The following is a 17949-nucleotide window of genomic DNA, read 5'->3' on the forward strand; positions in this document are numbered from 1 at the left end:
CAGCCACTGTTTTTGTTTTGCAAAGACCCATTCAATTCAGGAATGTCTTTTGGATGATCTCAGGATATGGGTAGCTGACACTTATTAGACTTGACTGTATCCTTTTGTCCTTGTGAGGCAATGTGAGTTTTTGAATTCACAGATCAGGTCAGATGACCTTCACATCCATCGTTTGCAGCATATATTATCCACTTTAACATTCATGCATTTGCTATGCCTTTACTGGGCATGACAATATTAAGGGGAACAGGTAGGGTAGATTGGGAGAAACATCCAAAAAATTTCCACTAGTTGGGGAGTCTAGGAGGAAGAGGAGGACATAATCAAAAAAATTAAGAGTCGGACCTCTGTGGTGAAATTGGGAAAACCATCTCCATGAAAAGGTTGTAAAAGTTTGGATGTCTCTTCTGCAAATGGCGATTGATGTTAGATTAATTGTAAATTTAAAAACTCATTTTTAGTAGTCAAATGTAGAGAAACACACAAAGGAAAAAGTATGGAGGTATGTTACAGAGTAGCCAGGATGTCATTCATTGGGTAGAACAAGCTCATGGGGCTCAAAATTGTTATCGCTATTCCATTCCAATTGAATTAGGAGTATGCCACGTCTGCTGAATCGAGCAGAAATTTGCTAATTTGCCAACTGTAAGAATGCCATGTGATGTAAGAGTATATTTCAGACCATTAGTAGAATGCTGATGTGTTTTTATAACGCAAGATGGTATCTACTAATGATTCTGCACAAGTTGATCTGCCCTACAGAGTTCCCAGGTCTTCAGGCCATTGATCTCACTCCTCCTCAACCAACATAAACCAAACCTTGGTAAACCAAAGACAGCATCACCATCCCAATTCACAATGCTGACTGCAGCAGACATCGTTTCTGTATTAAAATTATAAGAAATTGCAATTTTCTGTTGCTTCCCCGAATGTTGCATCAACATAACTGTACTGTTATGTAAAAATGGATAGAATCACAAGGGCAAAAAGGCCTTGAGAAATGGAATATAATAATTCAGGGTAAATCCACCAAGGTAGCTCAGACAGAACAGTTGCAATGCTGCTATAGACTCTCCAACAAAAACGTGAGCGCAGTTTTGGTGAATTGGGCCTACAGTTATCATAAACCGGTGACCCCAAACCCGATCAAATTGACCTAAATTGATCAAATTGACCTCAAAGTTTTGGTATATTTGTGGCCATGAAAAGCATAACTTATGAGTGATTGTGATATCGCAGTTGAATCAGAGATTAAAAGCAGTTGTGATATCTCTAGAAACAGGCACTGGCACACAAAAGCTAAAATCGAATGAGTGTAGATGACCAAATTTATCTAATCGATGTCATTAATGGCAATGCTGAAATTAAGGATAATTGGAGTATTTTAGTATGCCAACATATTCACAAGTAACTAATAAAGCAGTTTGCTCAATTTTTCCTGAACTATAGTTTCTGGATATGAGTCACATGAGTCATATTAACCACAAATACAGATATAGAAGACAAATCCTGATAAATTTTCCTTCCTTCAATGTAAATCAGGTAGATAAGTTATTTAAGGGGCAGCACAGTGGTGTAGTGTTTAGCACTGCTGCCTCACGGCGCCGAGGTCCGATCCCAGCTCTGGGTCACTGTCCATGTGGTGTTTGCACATTCTCCCAGTGTTGTGTGGGTTTCGCCCCCACAACCCAAAGATGTGCAGGGTAGGTGGATTGGCCATGCTAAATTGTCCCTGAATTGGAAAAAATGAATTGGGTACTTTAAATTTATTTTAAAAAAGGTAGTATGTTCATGCAGACTTGAGAAATTTATTGACTTTGTGGCTGCAGCCTGTCTGAATACTCTGCATCTGATTTTCTAAGGGACATCTTCAACACAAGAGACATAAACCCTAATGTGTACAGGACATGGGTTAATATTGTCCAGCCTTGTGGTAGCTCAAAAATCGTACCTGCTTGCTTAGCACTGCACTTATGCTGGCTTCCAACTTATATTGCCATGGATCAGTCACTAGAGACCGATAAAATACAGTATTTATCCTCAAAATCTTTGTGAAAATCCATTGCGCTTTGGTGTGCAGAGAGGAGGATATTTCAGTTAGTTTCTCTTTCCTTTCTGCCCCACCTCCAGCAACCCATTAAATCTGGTGACTGTTTATGAGCAATGCAATCTGCAATAATGTATTTTTTTGAGTTTAAAAAAACAAAAGGTGAGCTCATTGAAAGCTGCAAGACTTTGAAGTGGCTTGATGTGTAAAGTAAAATACAGGGGGTACAGTCTCAGAAGGGGATGATCATTTGGTACTTAGAGGAGGAGAAATTCCTTCACTCAAAGATTGTGAATCATTGGATTTCTCTACTCCAGAAGGGTTGTGGATGCTGCATCATCATACATACGTACGGTTGAGATAGACTGAAATTTGATCTCAGCAAATCAAGAGATATGTGAAGCCAGCAAGTACATGGGGTTTTTGAGACAGAAGATCTGCCACAAGCCTACTGAATGGCTCAGCTGGTTTGAGGGGTTGGAAGATCTACCCTACTTACGTTCTTATGTTTTGATGCCTGAGAAAAGGTGTGAACTCCATTTGTACTTTAGAACGGAATAGAGGGAAAAATTGCAAACTCCAGTGTAGCACTTGTTAATTTATACTTGTATATGTAATCATAAACTTCAGTTACAGCAGATTAACAAAATCATTGTAAATTAACTTCTGATATGCATATTGTTGATCAGTTTGCCTTTCATGTGTACCTGTTAAAAAGCACAGCTAAATTTTAAAAATTATTACAAAAGGTTTATTGTGTTTATATATCCCTGCTCTACAATATGCATAGAATGCAGTTTTTAAAACAAAGGAAAATACAGAAGCAAATGTCTAGAGAAGTTCTCAAGTGCACACATATATCAGAGCTTCAAGGAGTGTAAGAAACCTATGTCACATATCAGGAAGTTAGTTCTCAGCTCTTGAAGACTGCAGCAGCATTTCTTCACCATATGCTGGATTATGCTATAAAACGTAAATATTTTGTCCTCATTATATGAAATGCTTGCTGCACAGTTATTCCAAAATTGTGGGCATGGTTGCTATGCACTTGCACTTGCAGATAATCAATGGTGCTTCGAGTGACCACGATGTGCATGTGTGTGGGGGAGGGAGTTGTGGTTAGGCAGAAGTGAAGAAAAGAATTTCAAGTGTTGAAACATGCACTTTGGATAACAACAGCTCTTCTGTCCAAGAGTTTAAAGACAACATTGCTTTGCAGAGATATTAACAACTTTAACTCTCTTCCATTAGAACCAAATGACATGCATACTCTGAATTAATACCCCTGCTGCCAATCACATTTCAGGGCCAGGCTGTATATTATCTATTATCGCAACACAAAAGTATACACAATTTGTGCTTAAGCAGCTATCCATAAACCTTTATACATACTAAGGAATACAATTACATACTACTGTATAAATCAGGCATTGCATTCTTAAAACACTTCCAAATTTCAGTACGGCACTCACTGCAAACTAACAGGAGTTGCACATCAAAATTTGCACAAGTGCTTTTTATATACAAGCCTCAGCACTTTAGTGGAAAAAGATTGCTTGGAAAACAGTTGTATTAGGATTATCAGTCTAAATCATTTTAGACCCCTTTTGAAATGGTGTTAAAATGGGGCTTATTATGATCCTTGGCTCTCAAGTTCAGAGGCAGGTGTATCTGGTTCTTCATCGTTGTAAATATTCTCAGCCTGAAAGAAAAAAATCTCAATCAAGCCATGACATATATTTAGAAATTATGTAATGAGCCATAATATACAGACCATACATTGAGGAATATGTTAAAGTTTACATATAATTACCGCCAATAAAGCAACATGCAAGTAATTGAACATTTAAGCAGAGTGACTAAGACAATCATTATCTGGACCAAAATTCTTGGATAACGTGCAGGTGATCCAGAAAGACTAACACTCACCATCTGCCAAACTTGCATTATATTGTCTTCTGATACAGAACAGATTACCCATGGTTCGTTTGGATTCCAGGAGAAATCAGAAATCTTTGCAGTGTGTCCTCCATGAATAAACTACCAGAAAAAGCAAGATTTTTAGAATGGCATAAAGGTGTACTACAAGAATGAAAGATTGATTCCAATGGTTGGCATATTGATAATGAGGCAAAGTCTCTGAATTTACAGAAGAATGAAGACAAAGTTAGAATAATTTATTTTCTTTAGACTTAAAACACATTGGCTATTAGGTTAAGACAAAAAGGAATTGGATAAATATTTAAAAATAAACGACATGAAAGGAGAAGTAAGGGGGAAAGAGGGTAGGAAGTTAAATTATATAGCTAGCACAAACATAGGTATGCATGGTCTCCTTCAGTGCTTAAATGTCTTTGATGAAAAACATACAATCTTGCTCTACCAATATATAACATATTGAAACATTAATAACGGAAAGTGTATCTGTGTGGAGTTTGCACATTCTCCCCGTCTGCGTGGGTCTCACCCCACACCCAAAGATGTGCAGGGTAGGTGGATTTACGACGTTAAATTGCCCCTAATTGGAAAAAAAAAGTAATTGGGTACTCTAAATTTAATAAATAAAAATAACAGACTTTAATAAATAAAAGTAAAGGACACTGAACTTGGGCAACCCAAACTGTATAAATATATAAATAGTAAAAGTGCCAAAGGGAAGGTGCAGCCAATTAAGGAGCAAATGGAGATCTTTTTATAGAGTTAGGGGCCATGGTGGAGGTATGTATATATATATATTAACCACCTGGACATGGGTATATAGGGTATACATTCAAAGTTTGGAGATGGGGATGGCATGAAACTCGGAAATGTAATAAACATCTGAGGAGAATAGTCGCAGGCCTCAGGGAATACAGTTGATGGAGTAGGTAGGCACATGGTAGATGAAATTTAACAGAGAAGTATAAAATGACTAATTTTGGTAGGCTAAACTAAATAGTATAATTTAAAGCAGGACAAGTTGAAAGGTATGTTATAAAGTCATTTTGGATCCTTGGCTTTATAAACAGACAGAAAGGGTGTGAAGGCAAGAATGTGAAACTTTATAAAGCAAATGTTAGGCTCTGGTTGGAGTATTGTGGCCAATTCTAGGCACCACATTTTACAGAGGATGTCAAGGCCTTAAGCAAGGATACACAGGGGATTTATTAGAATATCAAAATTGAAGACTTCAATTATGAAAGACTGTAGTTGTTCTTAGAGCAGAGAAAGTGAAAGGCTTTTGATAGAGAAAATTTAAAAGGGGAAACTCTGCTGCCAGTGGGTGGGTAACTCAGATTTAATGTAATTGGCAAAAGAGCCAAAGACAACTTGAGGTAAACATTTTTTACCCTGCTAGTTTCTGATAATCCAGAACTACCTTTGTAACTTTCAAATGAGTCCGATATGAAAATATGAAAATGCCAGTTTTCTGGTCCACAGGGGAAGAGTTGTGAAATGGGACTAATTGGACAGCTCTACCAAAGAGCTGGTACAGGTCCATTGTGTTGCATCATTCTTGGATTCTAGCAAGTACTGACATAACAATTTAGTGATCAAATCAGTTTACAACATGCTTCAAAATGGACAAAAATAGGAAAGAAAAACCTTTAACATCTGAGGGAGTGGTGAGGAGGGAGCAATGTGCTCCTTTCATTTCCTACATTTCCTCAAAGAGCGCGAGGGGAGCAGGGAGTTTAGAGTCATAGAGTCTTACAGCATGGAAACAGGCCCTTTGGCCCAGCTTGTCCATGCCGCCCAGTTTCTATCACTAAGCTAATCCCACTTGCCCACATTTGGCCCATATCCATCTATACCCATCCTGCCCATATAACTGTCTAACTGCTTTTTCAAAAGGAAAAAATTGTAACCGCCTCTACCACTGCCTCTGGTGATAGAGAGGACCCACGGTTCAGGACAAGAGTAGCTGGGTTACAGTTAGGGGAAGTAAATGGAACAGACAGACAGTGCAGGCATCCCCTGTGTCCGATCCCCTTCAAAACAAGTATACCAGTTTGGATGCTGTTTGGGGGGGGGGCACGGACCCTGCCAGGGGAAGGCCATAGCGGCCAGGTCTTGGCACTGAGCCTGGCTCTGTGGCTCAGAAGGGAAGGGAGGCGGGGGGGGGGGGGGGGGGGGGGGGGGGGGGGGGGAGAGAGAGAGACTACAAAAGCGATAGTGATAGGAGACTCAATGATTAGGGGAATGGATAGGATATTCTGTGGTTGCGGATGAGACTCCCGGAAGCTACGTTGCCTCCCGGGTACCAGGGATGTCTCGGATCGAGTCTGCAGGATTCTTAAGGGGGATAGGGAGCAACCAGAAACTGTGGTGCACATTGGCACCAACGACACAGCTAAGAAAAGGGATGAGGATCTAAAAAGTGATTTTAGGGAGTTAGGTTGGAACGAGCAGAGTAGTAATCTCAGGATTGCTACTGATGCCACATGCTAGTGAAGCAAGGGACAGAGCAAGTGAAGCTGAACACCTGGCTACAGGGCTGGTGCAGGAGGGAAGGCTTCAGATATGTAGATCATTGGTATACCTTCTGCGGAAGGTGGGACCTGTACATGAAGGACGAGTTGCACCTAAACTGGAGGGGCACCAATATCCTGGGTGGAAGATTTGCTAGAGCTCTTCGGGAAGGTTTAAACTAGTTTGGCAGGGGGAAGGGATCCAGAGCTACGGATCAGAGGATAGAGTAGCTGTTGAACAGGCAGAAATAGTATGCAGCGAGTCTGAGAGGAAGGATAGACAGTTGATAGGGCAAAGCTGCACTCAGTGGGATGGGTTAAAGTGTGTCTGTTTCAATGCAAGGAGTGTCAGGAATAAGGGAGATATACTTTGAGCATGGATCAGTACTTGGAACTACGATGTTGTGGCCATTACAGAGGCATGGATTTCACAGGGGCAGGAATGGTTGTTCGATGTTCCGGGGTTTAGATGTTTCAAGAAGAATAGGGAGAGAGGTAAAAGAGAAGGGGGAGTGGCACGGTTAATTAGAGAGTGCATTACAGCTGCAGAAAAGAAGGTAGTACAGGAGGGTTTGTCTACTGAGTCAGTATAAGTGGAAGTCAGAAACAAGCAGACACTTTATTGGGAGTTTTCTATAGACACCCCAATAGCAGCATAGAGATGGAGGAACAGATTGGGCAGCAGATCTTGGAAAGGTGCAGAAGTAACAGAGTTGTTGTCATTGGTGACTTCAACTTCCCTAACATTGACTGAAACCTCCCTAGTGCAAATGGTTTTGATGGAGCAGATTTTGTCAGGTGTGACCATGAAGGAATTCTGACTAAATATGTAGATAGACCGACTAAGGGGGAGGCCACATTGGATTTGGTGCTTGGCAACGAACCAGGCCAGGTGTCAGATATCTCGGTGGGAGAGCATTTTGGTGACAGTGACCACAACTTCTTGACCTTTACCATAGTCATGGAGAGGGATAGGAACAGACAGTACGGGAAGGTATTTAATTGGGGGGGGGGGGGAATATACTGCTATTAGACAGGAGCTGAGGAGCATAAATTGGGAACAGATGTTCTCGGGGAAATGACAACAGTAATGTGGGGTTTGTTTAAGGAGCATTTGCTGCGAGTGCTGGATAGTTTTGTCCCACTGAGACAAGGAAGGAATGGCAAGGTGAAGGAACCTTGGATGACAAGAGAAGTGGAGCTTCCAGTCAAGAGGAAGAAGGAAGCTTATGTAAGGTTGAGGAAGCAAGGTATTGGCACGGCTCTAGAGGGTTACAAGGTAGCCAGGAAAGAACTCAAAAAAGGACTCAGAAGAGCTAAAAGAGTCCATGAAAAAGCCCTGGCGGGAAGGATTAGGCAAAATCCCAAGGCATTCTACACTTGTGAGAAATAAGAGGATGATCAGAGTGAGAGTGGGGCCAATCAGGGATAGTGGAGGGAACTTGTGCCTAGAGTCTGAGGAGGTAGGGGAGGCCCGAAATGAGTATTTTGCAACAGTATTTACAAGAGAGAGAGACCTTGTTGCCTGTGAGAACTGCGTGAACCAGGTTAATAGGCTCAAAGAGGTTGATATTAAGAAGGAGGATATGCTGGAAAGCATCAGTATAGATAAGTCCCCTGGACCAGACGGGATATACCCAAGGTTACTACGGGAAGCAAGGGAGGAGATTGATATGCCGTTGCCGATGATCTTTCGTCCTCGTCCTCGCTTTCTACTGGAGTAGTACCGGATGATTGGAAGGAGGCAAATGTTGTTCTCCTGTTCAAGAAAGGGAATAGGGAAATCCCTGGGAATTACAGACCAGTCAGTCTTAGGTCTATGATGAGCAAAATACTGGAAAGGATTCTGAGAGATAGGATTTATGATTATTTAGAAAAACATATTTTGATTAAAGATAGTCAGCATGGCTTTGTGAGGTGCAGGTCATGCCTCACAAGCCTCATTTAATTATTTGAGGATGTGACGAGACACATTGATGAAGGTCGGGCAGTGGATGTGGGGTATATGGATTTCAGTAAGGCATTAGATAAGGTTCCCCACGGTAGGTTCATTCAGAAAGTCAGGAGGCATGGGATACAGGAAATTTGGCTGTCTGGATACAGAATTGGGGGGCCGAAAGAAGACAGCGAGTGGTAGTCGGTGGAAGTCGGTGACCAGTGGTGTCCCGCAGGGATCTGTTCTGGGACCTCTGCTCTTTGTGAATTTTATAAATGACTTGGATGAGGAAGTGGAAGGGTGGGTTAGTAAGTTTGCCGATGACACAAATGTTGATGGAGTTGCAGATAGTGCCGAGGGCTATTGCAGGTTACAACAGGACATTGACAGGATGCAGAGCTGGTCTGAGAAGTGGCAGATGGAGTTCAACCTAGATAAATGTGAAGTGATTCATTTTGGAAGATCGAATTTAAATGCTGAATACATGGTTAAAGGCAGGATTCTTGGAAGTGTGGAGGAATAGAGGGATCTTGGGGTCCACGTACATTGATCCCTTAAAGTTGCCACCCAGGTCGATAGGGTTTTTAAGAAGGCGTATGGTGTGTTGGCTTTCATTTAACGGGGGAGCCGCAAGGTTTTGCTGCAGCTTTATAAAACCCTGGTTAGACTACACTTGGAATAGTGTGTCCAGTTCTGGTCGCCTTATTATAGGAACGATGTGGATGCTTTGGAGAGGGTGTAGAGGAGATTTACCAGGATGCTGCCTGGACTGGAGGACATGTCTTATGAAGAAAGGTTGAGGGAGCTGGGGCTTTTCTCACTGGAGCGAAGGAGGCAGAGAGGTGACTTGATAGAGGTGTACAGGGTGATGAGAGGCATGGATAGAGTGGATAGCCAGAGACATTTCCCCAGGGCGAAAATGGCTGTCACGAGGGAACAGAATTTTAGGTGATTGGAGGAAAGTATAGGGGAGATGTCAAAGGTAGGTTCTTTACTCAGAGTGGTGGACGCGTGGAATGGACTGCCAGCAGAGGTGATGGAGTCAGAGACAAAAGGGATATTTAAGCAATTCTTCGACAGGCACACGGACAGCCGTAAATTGAAGGGGTGTAGGTCAGGTTGATCTTAGATTAGGATAAGTGGTCGGCACAACATCGTGGGCTGAAGGGTCTGTACTGTGCTGTACTGTTCTGTGTTCTATCTCACAAATGCACATTCAAAATTGCTTAAAAATTCAAGATTACAGTCTGCATTAAAAGGAAATCAGATTGCTTTATGAAATCACTTCTGTCACAATGAAGATTAGTTGAGAACAAAGGTATATGATCTTGAAATTAGAGCTGGCCATCCACTGGCAAAGTCAAGAAGCATTTTTTCACACAATGGGTAGTCAAGTTGACATTTGGAATCATCTCCCTCGAAAGACTGGGTTCAAGGTCAATTGCAGCTTTCAACAAAGATTGGTAAGATTGTTGGGTAAGGACATCAGGGGTGTGAAGCAAAAATAAGGAAATGCAGTTGACATGAAGATCCAAATTGATGTTGGAACTAGCCCATGGAACTGAATAACCTACTTCTGTTGCTAGTTGCTATAAGTTGTTCAGAAACCTACCAATAGTTCTGGAGGTCCATCCTCTGCATCTTCGGCTGATTGTTCCTCGCCAATTTTACTACAAAAACAAACAGGTAAAACAATTTATGAATTTAAATACTCCTGAAACTTCTCTTGCACTTTAGCGGCATTAATCTGCCTTACTGAACAAATCTAAGAACAATGTTACCAAAATGATATAGCTGGGGAAAATGCAAAAAATAATCACAAAGATGACAGCAGAACAGAGAGGGTATAATTTTCAGATAATAATGAACAGGCTGGGGCTCTTAAGCAAAGAGGTGATGTGACAGTTCTTTAAAATTATGAAGGGGATTGATAAGGAGGACGTGGAGTAGATGTTTTCACCTATGGGGAGTTCAAAATTAAGGTTTATAATTGTAGTCATTAGTAAATTCAATAAAATGATTTTGGAAACATCTGGAACTCACTGCCAAGTTATAAGAATCTTTATTACTGTAAAAAGTAGGCTTACATTAGCACTGCAGTGAAGTTATTGTGAAAATCCTAGTCACTACACTCCGGTGCCTGTTCAGGAACACTGAGGGAGAATTCAGAATGTCCAATTCACCTAACAAGCACGTCTTTTGGGACTTGTGGGAGGAAACTGGAGCTGCTGGAGGAAACCCACGCAGACACGGGGAGAATGTGCAGACTCCGCACAGACTGTGACCCAAGCCGGGAATTGAACCTGGGACCCTGGCGGTGTGAAGCAACAGCGCTAACCACGGTGCTACTGTGCCACCCTAGTAGAGTGACTAAGGTGAATTGCACCGATGCATTTAAGGGAAAACTAAATAAATACATGCATGGAAAGGGATAGACGGATATGATGATGGTTGAGTTGGGAGGAGTTTTACATGGAGCATAAACTCCGGCATGGGTTAGTTGGGCCAAATAGTTTCTGTACTATAAATTCTAATTTTAGATTTGAGATAGTGTGGGCAGCACGGTAGCATTGTGGATAGCATAATCGCTTCACAGCTCCAGGGTCCCAGGTTTGATTCAGGCTTGGGTCACTGTCTGTGCGGAGTCTGCACATCCTCCCCGTGTGTGTGCGTGGGTTTTCTCCAGGTGCTCCGGTTTCCTCCCACAGTCACAAAGATGTGCAGGTTAGGTGGATTGGCCATGATAAATTGCCCTAGTGTCCAAAATTGCCCTTAGTGTTGGGTGGGGTAACTGGGTTATGGGGATAGGGTGGAGGTGTTGACCTTGGGACGGGTGCTCTTTCCAAGAGACGGTGCAGACTCGATGGGCCGAATGGCCTCCTTCTGCACTGTAAATTCTATGAAATAGAGCACAAGTAAACCACTTTCCATTGTGCAGTAAGTGAATGTCAAATAGAACCCACAAAAGGAATTGGTCATGAAACTAGCTCTCTAATGTCAAATTATATTAATCCATATGATATATAATCAATCCATATCAACATTAACATACTTCAAGTACTTCTGATGGACAAAGCAGTTAAGTTTGAATCCTGAGCCAAAATAAACCAACAATTTAATTACTTTGTAATCTCTTGACTCTTGAGAAACACCACAGAAAATGCCCCAGTTTTGTAACTATTAATGCAATTTGTCCCAAAGTCAGCAATTTCAATCTGCACTAAAATGGTGGTTAATAGGTCATCATCACTTATTTCGAAATGAAAGGTTAATACATGTTTAACAGATTATCCAAGAAAATGCACAAGAAATTTGCAAAAAATAAACCTCAGCTTTTCACAAAAATTAGTTTGTCAGCATTTGGACACATACAAACTGGAAAACCAATTCAGCCCTTCCAGCTTCTTCCACCATTCAATCAAATCAATGTTAATCTGTATCTTAACTTCACTTATCCACCTAAGATCCATAACCTTTTCCCAACAAAAATCTATCAATCACAAGTTACTAAATTTCCAACTGACCAAGACAGTTATTTGGGGGGGGGGGGGGGGGGGGGGGGGGGGGGGGGGGGGGGGGGGGGGGGGGGGGGAGCAGATACTCGGATTTCCATTGCCTTTTGTTTGAAGGAGAGCTTCTTTATATTATCACAATCTATCTAGCCTCAACTTTTAAGGTAATGTCCCCTTATTGTGGAATCAACCAGAGAAAATAGTTTATCTGCCTACAATATCAAATCATTTAATCCTCTTAAAGACCTGCATTATATGACCTCTTAATCTTCTACATCCAAGGGAATACGAAATTAGATTAATGCAACCATTCTCACTTTAACCCTCTTAGCCCCAGCATCATTCTGGTGTATCATCGCTGCATCTCTTTTTAAAAGCAAATAGGCTTTGAGATGTGGATCTGTACAGCTGGAACTTAACTTCTTTGGTTGACATTACAGTTGTTGAGTTGATGAGGGGATTGGGTAGAGTCTGAGTCGCTGGAGAGGAAAATAAAGGAGAAGTAGTGCAGATGAGGGGTAATCAGGGCAGTTTGGGCGAGACCTTTGTACTGATCTCCAGGTGGGAGCCACTATGCTAGCAGGGAATGCTGGTAAACGTAAGCAGTGGGAGGGTTTGGCGGGAGGAGGTGGGGTATGAATCGAGGGGGTGGGGAATGATTAATAATGGGAGTATTTTTCTGGAAAGAAATAGGAGAGACGGTAGTGCAGTCACCTTGTGTGGGCCTGAACGAGGGAGAGAAATATACTAGAAAGTAACGGCAGTCTCTAGGGGAAGGGGAGGACCAACTCCCCCGTGAAGAATAGCAACATGGAATGTGCATGGACTGAATGGTCCGATTAAAAGATCACAGATATCCGCTCATCTAGGAAGTTTGAGGGCAGACGTGGTCTTCCTACAGGAAATCCATATGAGTAAAAGATCAGGCGTGATTGAGTAAAGGGTGGATGGGACTATCGCTCCACTCAAGCTCTGATTCTAAGAAATGGGGAGCAGCGATCCTACTTAGTAAAACAATTACATTTGCGGTGGCCAGGGAGTTACGAGAATCAGGGAGAAGATTTGAGCTGGTGAGCGGAGTGTTGGCGGGAATCCATAGTTAACGCGTTTTAGTTAACGCATAGGCGGGACAATGCAGACTTCATGAAGATGTTGGCGTCCATCCTGGATTTACACTCTAATCCAGGGGTGGGCAAACTACGGCCCGCGGGCCGCATGCGGCCCGCCAAAGGTATTTCTGCGGCCCACCAAGTCATTAAAAAAAAATTAAGGTTACTGCGGGGGGGCTGTTGGGTTACTTACTGGTATAGGGTGGATACGTTGACTTGAGTAGGGTGATCATTGCTCAGCACAACGTCGAGGGCCGAAGGGCCTGTTCTGTGCTGTTCTATGTTCTATATGAGGCGCCCAGAATCATAACCGGGTGAAGTAATTATTTTACTTAATATACTATGCGGCCCTTTGTGAATTGTGAATTTCTGAATGTGGCCCTTGCACGGAAAAGTTTGCCCACCCCTGCTCTAATCAATTAATAATGGGAGGAGATTTTAGCTTTGCATTAGACCAAAGGGTGGAGAAGACAAACCCAAAATCAATGCAAAATCAGGGATGGCAAGAGAGTTAGGGGTATTTATTGAGCAAATGGGGAAGGGGGGGGGGGGGGGGGGGGGGGTGTATTTATGGAGCAGGTGGGGGGTGTATTTATGGAGCAGGTGGGGGGTGTATTTATGGAGCAGGTGGGGGGTGTATTTATGGAGCAGATGCGGGGTGTATTTATGGAGCAGATGCGGGGTGTATTTATGGAGCAGATGCGGGGTGTATTTATGGAGCAGATGCAGGGTGTATTTATGGAGCAGATGCGGGTGTATTTATCGAGCAGAGGGTGGGGGGGGGGATTCATGGAGCTTGAGGCACCCGGGAATGTGGGAGTTTTCCTTCTTCTTCCATGTACACAAGGTATACTCCCACATTGATTTTTTTGCAGAAGGGAAGTCCGTGTTGTCGAGATTAGTGGGGGCAGAGTATGCAAGGATTGTAATCTCGGACCACGTGCCACACTATGTAGATATATGGTTCGACTCAGGTCGGGCACAAAGCTAGAGTGGAGGTTGGACTTGGGGCTCCTGGTAGAGAAGGAATACTGTGCGAAAATGTCCCAGGTGATTAAGGACAATGTGGACAGTAAGCAAAATGGGGCGGTTTCTGTCTCGACTTTTTGGGAGGCTATAAAAGACAGTGGCTTGGGGGAAGGTTATCTCCTATAAGGCCCATAGGAATAATTTGGATAGAGTAGAAAGTTAAAAGTTGTTGGGTGCAAGTAGATCGATGGTATGCGATGACCCCAACTAAGGAATTGAAAAAAACGTAATTAAAACTGCTTGTCACAAGTAGACTTCAAATCAAGTTACTGTGAAAAGCCCCTAGTCGCCACATTCCGGCGCCTGTTCGGGGAGGCTGGTACGGGAATTGAACTGTGCTGCTGGCCTGCTTTCAAAGCCAACGATTTAGCCCTGTGCTAAACCAGCCAGAATTAATGGTGGAGCAGAAGGAGCTTCAAAAGGGTTTTAGAATATCGCTACATGCCAACTACCTACTGTTATACATATCAAACCCACTAGAATCTATGCACAAAATAATGGATGTCAGGGAAATTTGGGAAGTTCTCGGATACAAGCTAGATTTGTCGAAGAGTGAAGTATTTCCTTTTAACTCCAAATCTGGGAGTTTTACCATTAGGACTAGCCAAGATGAGATTTAGATACTTGGGTATACAAGTAACACGTGACTGGGACACACTGCACAAGTAGAACTGGTCTAGTTTGATTGAGGTAATGATGAGGGATATGAAGAGGTCAGGTGGAATTCCCTGCCATTGTCCCTAGCGGGAAGCATACGGACAGTTCAGATGAAGGTACTACTATGACTCTCATTCATCTGCCAAACCCTTCCAATATTCCTCCCGAAAGGCAGCATGGTGGCACAATGGTTAGCACTGCTGCCTCACAGAACTAGGGACCAGGGTCCAATTCCGGCCTTGGGTCACTGACTGTGTGGAGTTTGTACATTCTCCCAGTGTCTGCATGGGTTTCCTTCGGTGCTCCGGTTTCCTCACAAAGTCCAACGGTTTGCAGATTAGGTGGAATGGCTATATTAAATTGCCTCTTCGTGCCGAAAAAGATGATTAGATTAAGGGGCTAATGGGATAGGCAATGGAGTGAGCTTGGATGAAGTACTCTTTCAGAAGGTCGGTGCAGACTTGATGGGCCGAATGGCCCCCTTCTGCACTGTAGGGATTCCACAATAGCGTTCTTTCATAGGATGGACAGATTAATTTTGGAATTTGTATGGGCATGTAAAACTCCAAAGATTCGGAAGATCTTTTTGCAAAGAGGGCGGAAGGTTGTGGGGGGGGGACGGGACCCCCACATGTATTCTACTACTACTGGGCAGCAAATAGAGGTGGCGAGGTGTTGGTTAGAGTGGGTTTGGGTAGAGGAGGCCTCCTGTGTAAGGTCAAGTTTGAGAGCCTTGGCAACGGTCCCACACCCGTTCTCTCCGGGCAGATATACTAGGAATCCCATGGCTGCATCTTCGCTCAGAATATGGAGCCAATTAAGGCAGCACTTTGGGCTAAGAGGCATATCGACACTTGCCCCATTATGTAGGAATCATTGGTTTATGCTGGGAAAGATGTTTGCAATGTATGGTAGGTGGGTACAGGGAAGGAGTAGAACTATTGAGAGATCTATTATTGAAGGTTTTCAAAACTGGAGGAATTACATGGGAAGTGGAGTTGCCTTGGGAGAACGATTTAGATACATTCAGGTCCAAAGCTTTGCACGCAAAGAACCACCCTCATTTCCTCACCTGCCGGAACGGACGCTTCTGTATAAGTTGTTAACCCGGGACAACCCAAAGGAGGGGAAGATTGGAGACATTTATGGGTGGCTACTGGAAACTGATAAGACGCCAATGGAAGAAATCATGAAGAACTAGCAGGAGGAGTTGGGAATCGAGCTTGGAGGGGAGATCTGGAGTGAGATCATGCACCGAATTAGCTCAACTTCATCCAATTCGAGGATGAGCCTCATCCAATTCAAGGTAGTACACAGGACTCACATGATGAGGGCCCACATGAGCAGATTTTCCCCAAAGTGGAAGATGAATGTGAAAAGTGCGGGAGGGGATCAGCAAACCATTCACATATATTCTGGGAGTGCTCAAAGCTAAGGGGTTCTGGGCTAGAATGTTTGACACAATATTGGAGATAGCGGGGGTCAAGCTGGCACCATGCAATCTTTCGGGTTTCAGAATTGCTGGTGCTGTTGGAGGGGAGGGGAGGGGCGCTGATGTGGTAAGCCTTCGCCTCACTGATTGCACGGCGACGATTCTGATGGAGTTGGAGATCAGTGATGCCACTGGGGGTTTCAACGTAGCTGGGAGATATGGTTGAATTCTTGGAGTTAGAGAAAATTAAATATACACCCAAGGGGTGGGAAAAAGGGTTCTTCATGAGATGGAAGCTCTTTCTACCCTTGTTTAAAGAAGTGGTGGGGGGGTTTAAGAGGTTGGAGAGGAAAATACAGGGTTATTTTGGGGGGGGGGGGGGGGGGGGGGAATAAAAGGGGGTCTTTTTTTTTTCAAACTGTTGTAACTTGTTGCAAGTTGATTAATGTTTATGAATGGAACGGTGTGTTTAAAATGAAATTGAAATGAAATGAGAATGATCCAAGATGGCACCGGAGGATGGCAACTCTCTGCAAGCTCCATCTCCCAGACCCTTTTATTTTATCTCCTGTCACCGTTCTGACCTACTAAAACTATTTTCCACTTCTTATATAATTACTTCACGATGTCCTATGCTGCTCTTGTTCTTTGCTTTGTTTGGCCCCTTGTTCTGCACTGTAACCAATCACAGTTTGTCAATGTACTCGGTTGATTATTTTTTTTGTCTACTATGTACTGTGCACATTCCTTCGGCCACAGAAAAATACTTTTCACTGTACTTCGATACATGTGACAATAAATCCAATCAAATCAAATCAAAAATATTTTTAAAAAATCTTCACCCCTTTGTATCCAAGCCTCAAGGTAAAGGCAATATTCCATTAGCCTTGTTAATTATTTTTTGTTCTTGTCCATTAGCCTTCTGGACTCGAGAATACTAAAATCTCTGTGCTTCTCCACACTTGCTAGCTTTTCACAAAATAATTTGCTGCTTTAGGGTTGAGCTGTTCTGCCCCCTCCAGTCCAGGTGCAAATTTAATCTCTCACTGTAGCTACAGGGTAGTATGTTTTTGCATTGAGTTTTGCAATCTTGGTGTTTGCGTTTCTTATTCCTTTTTCACTGGTGTCTGGGTGAGCTCACTGCCTTTAGAAAAAGAAAACCCCCAACTGGAAAAGAAATAAAAATAATTTCTCCCCACCTCAAATCCCAAACATTGAGGCGACGATCTGTACCACTGGAGGCAAGGATAGTTTCATTGTGTGGAGACCATTGCACCTACAAAAATAAATCAAATGTTTCAGCACCACATTTGTGGCAGGGTTGGGAAAGAGGTTTTGGGAAGACAGAATCGCAAAGAAAAGTTATTAGCTATTTTACATACAGCATCAATATGCAATTTGAAACATTTATTATGCACAGAAACTGTAGCGAGAAAATAGTCTCATTTGATGAGATTACATTCGTTAGCGATCATCCCTAGATCAGAGAAAACCAAGTAGCAAAACATTTTAGTGGGTCGCTTTTAGGTTACAAATAGTTTATGGGCTCAGCTAGCAATTATATAAATGAAAACGGACAAAACTAGACTAATGGTAAATTAGAGATACAGTGGAGCCTCCATAATCTGCAATAATCCATCAGATGGATGCTGGGAATTTGTAGATAAAAGACTTGCCAAAATTTCTGCTTTACATATATGACACAGCAATTCCCCAGTTATGGAATTGACCGAATTATAATAATTTATGTTACTCGGTTTGATTGCTGTCAGAAAG

General features: G+C 42.7%; 1 protein-coding gene across 1 annotated transcript in view; it reads right to left on the reverse strand.

Moving 5' to 3' along the window:
• Positions 1–2630: 2630 nt before the first annotated feature.
• LOC119969213 (histone-binding protein RBBP7) overlaps positions 2631–17949 on the reverse strand; it is a 55821-nt gene continuing 40502 nt past the window's right edge. The window contains exons 9-12 of the mRNA XM_038802517.1: positions 17373–17449; positions 10047–10104; positions 3977–4087; positions 2631–3749 (exon numbers count right to left, since the gene is read on the reverse strand). Coding sequence (XP_038658445.1) covers positions 3681–3749; positions 3977–4087; positions 10047–10104; positions 17373–17449 — 315 coding nt within the window. The 3' untranslated portion in view covers positions 2631–3680. The remainder of the gene's footprint in view (positions 3750–3976; positions 4088–10046; positions 10105–17372; positions 17450–17949) is intronic.

The sequence above is a fragment of the Scyliorhinus canicula genome, chromosome 7 (genome assembly GCF_902713615.1).
Source record: "Scyliorhinus canicula chromosome 7, sScyCan1.1, whole genome shotgun sequence".
Classification (NCBI taxonomy): Eukaryota; Metazoa; Chordata; class Chondrichthyes; order Carcharhiniformes; family Scyliorhinidae; genus Scyliorhinus; species Scyliorhinus canicula.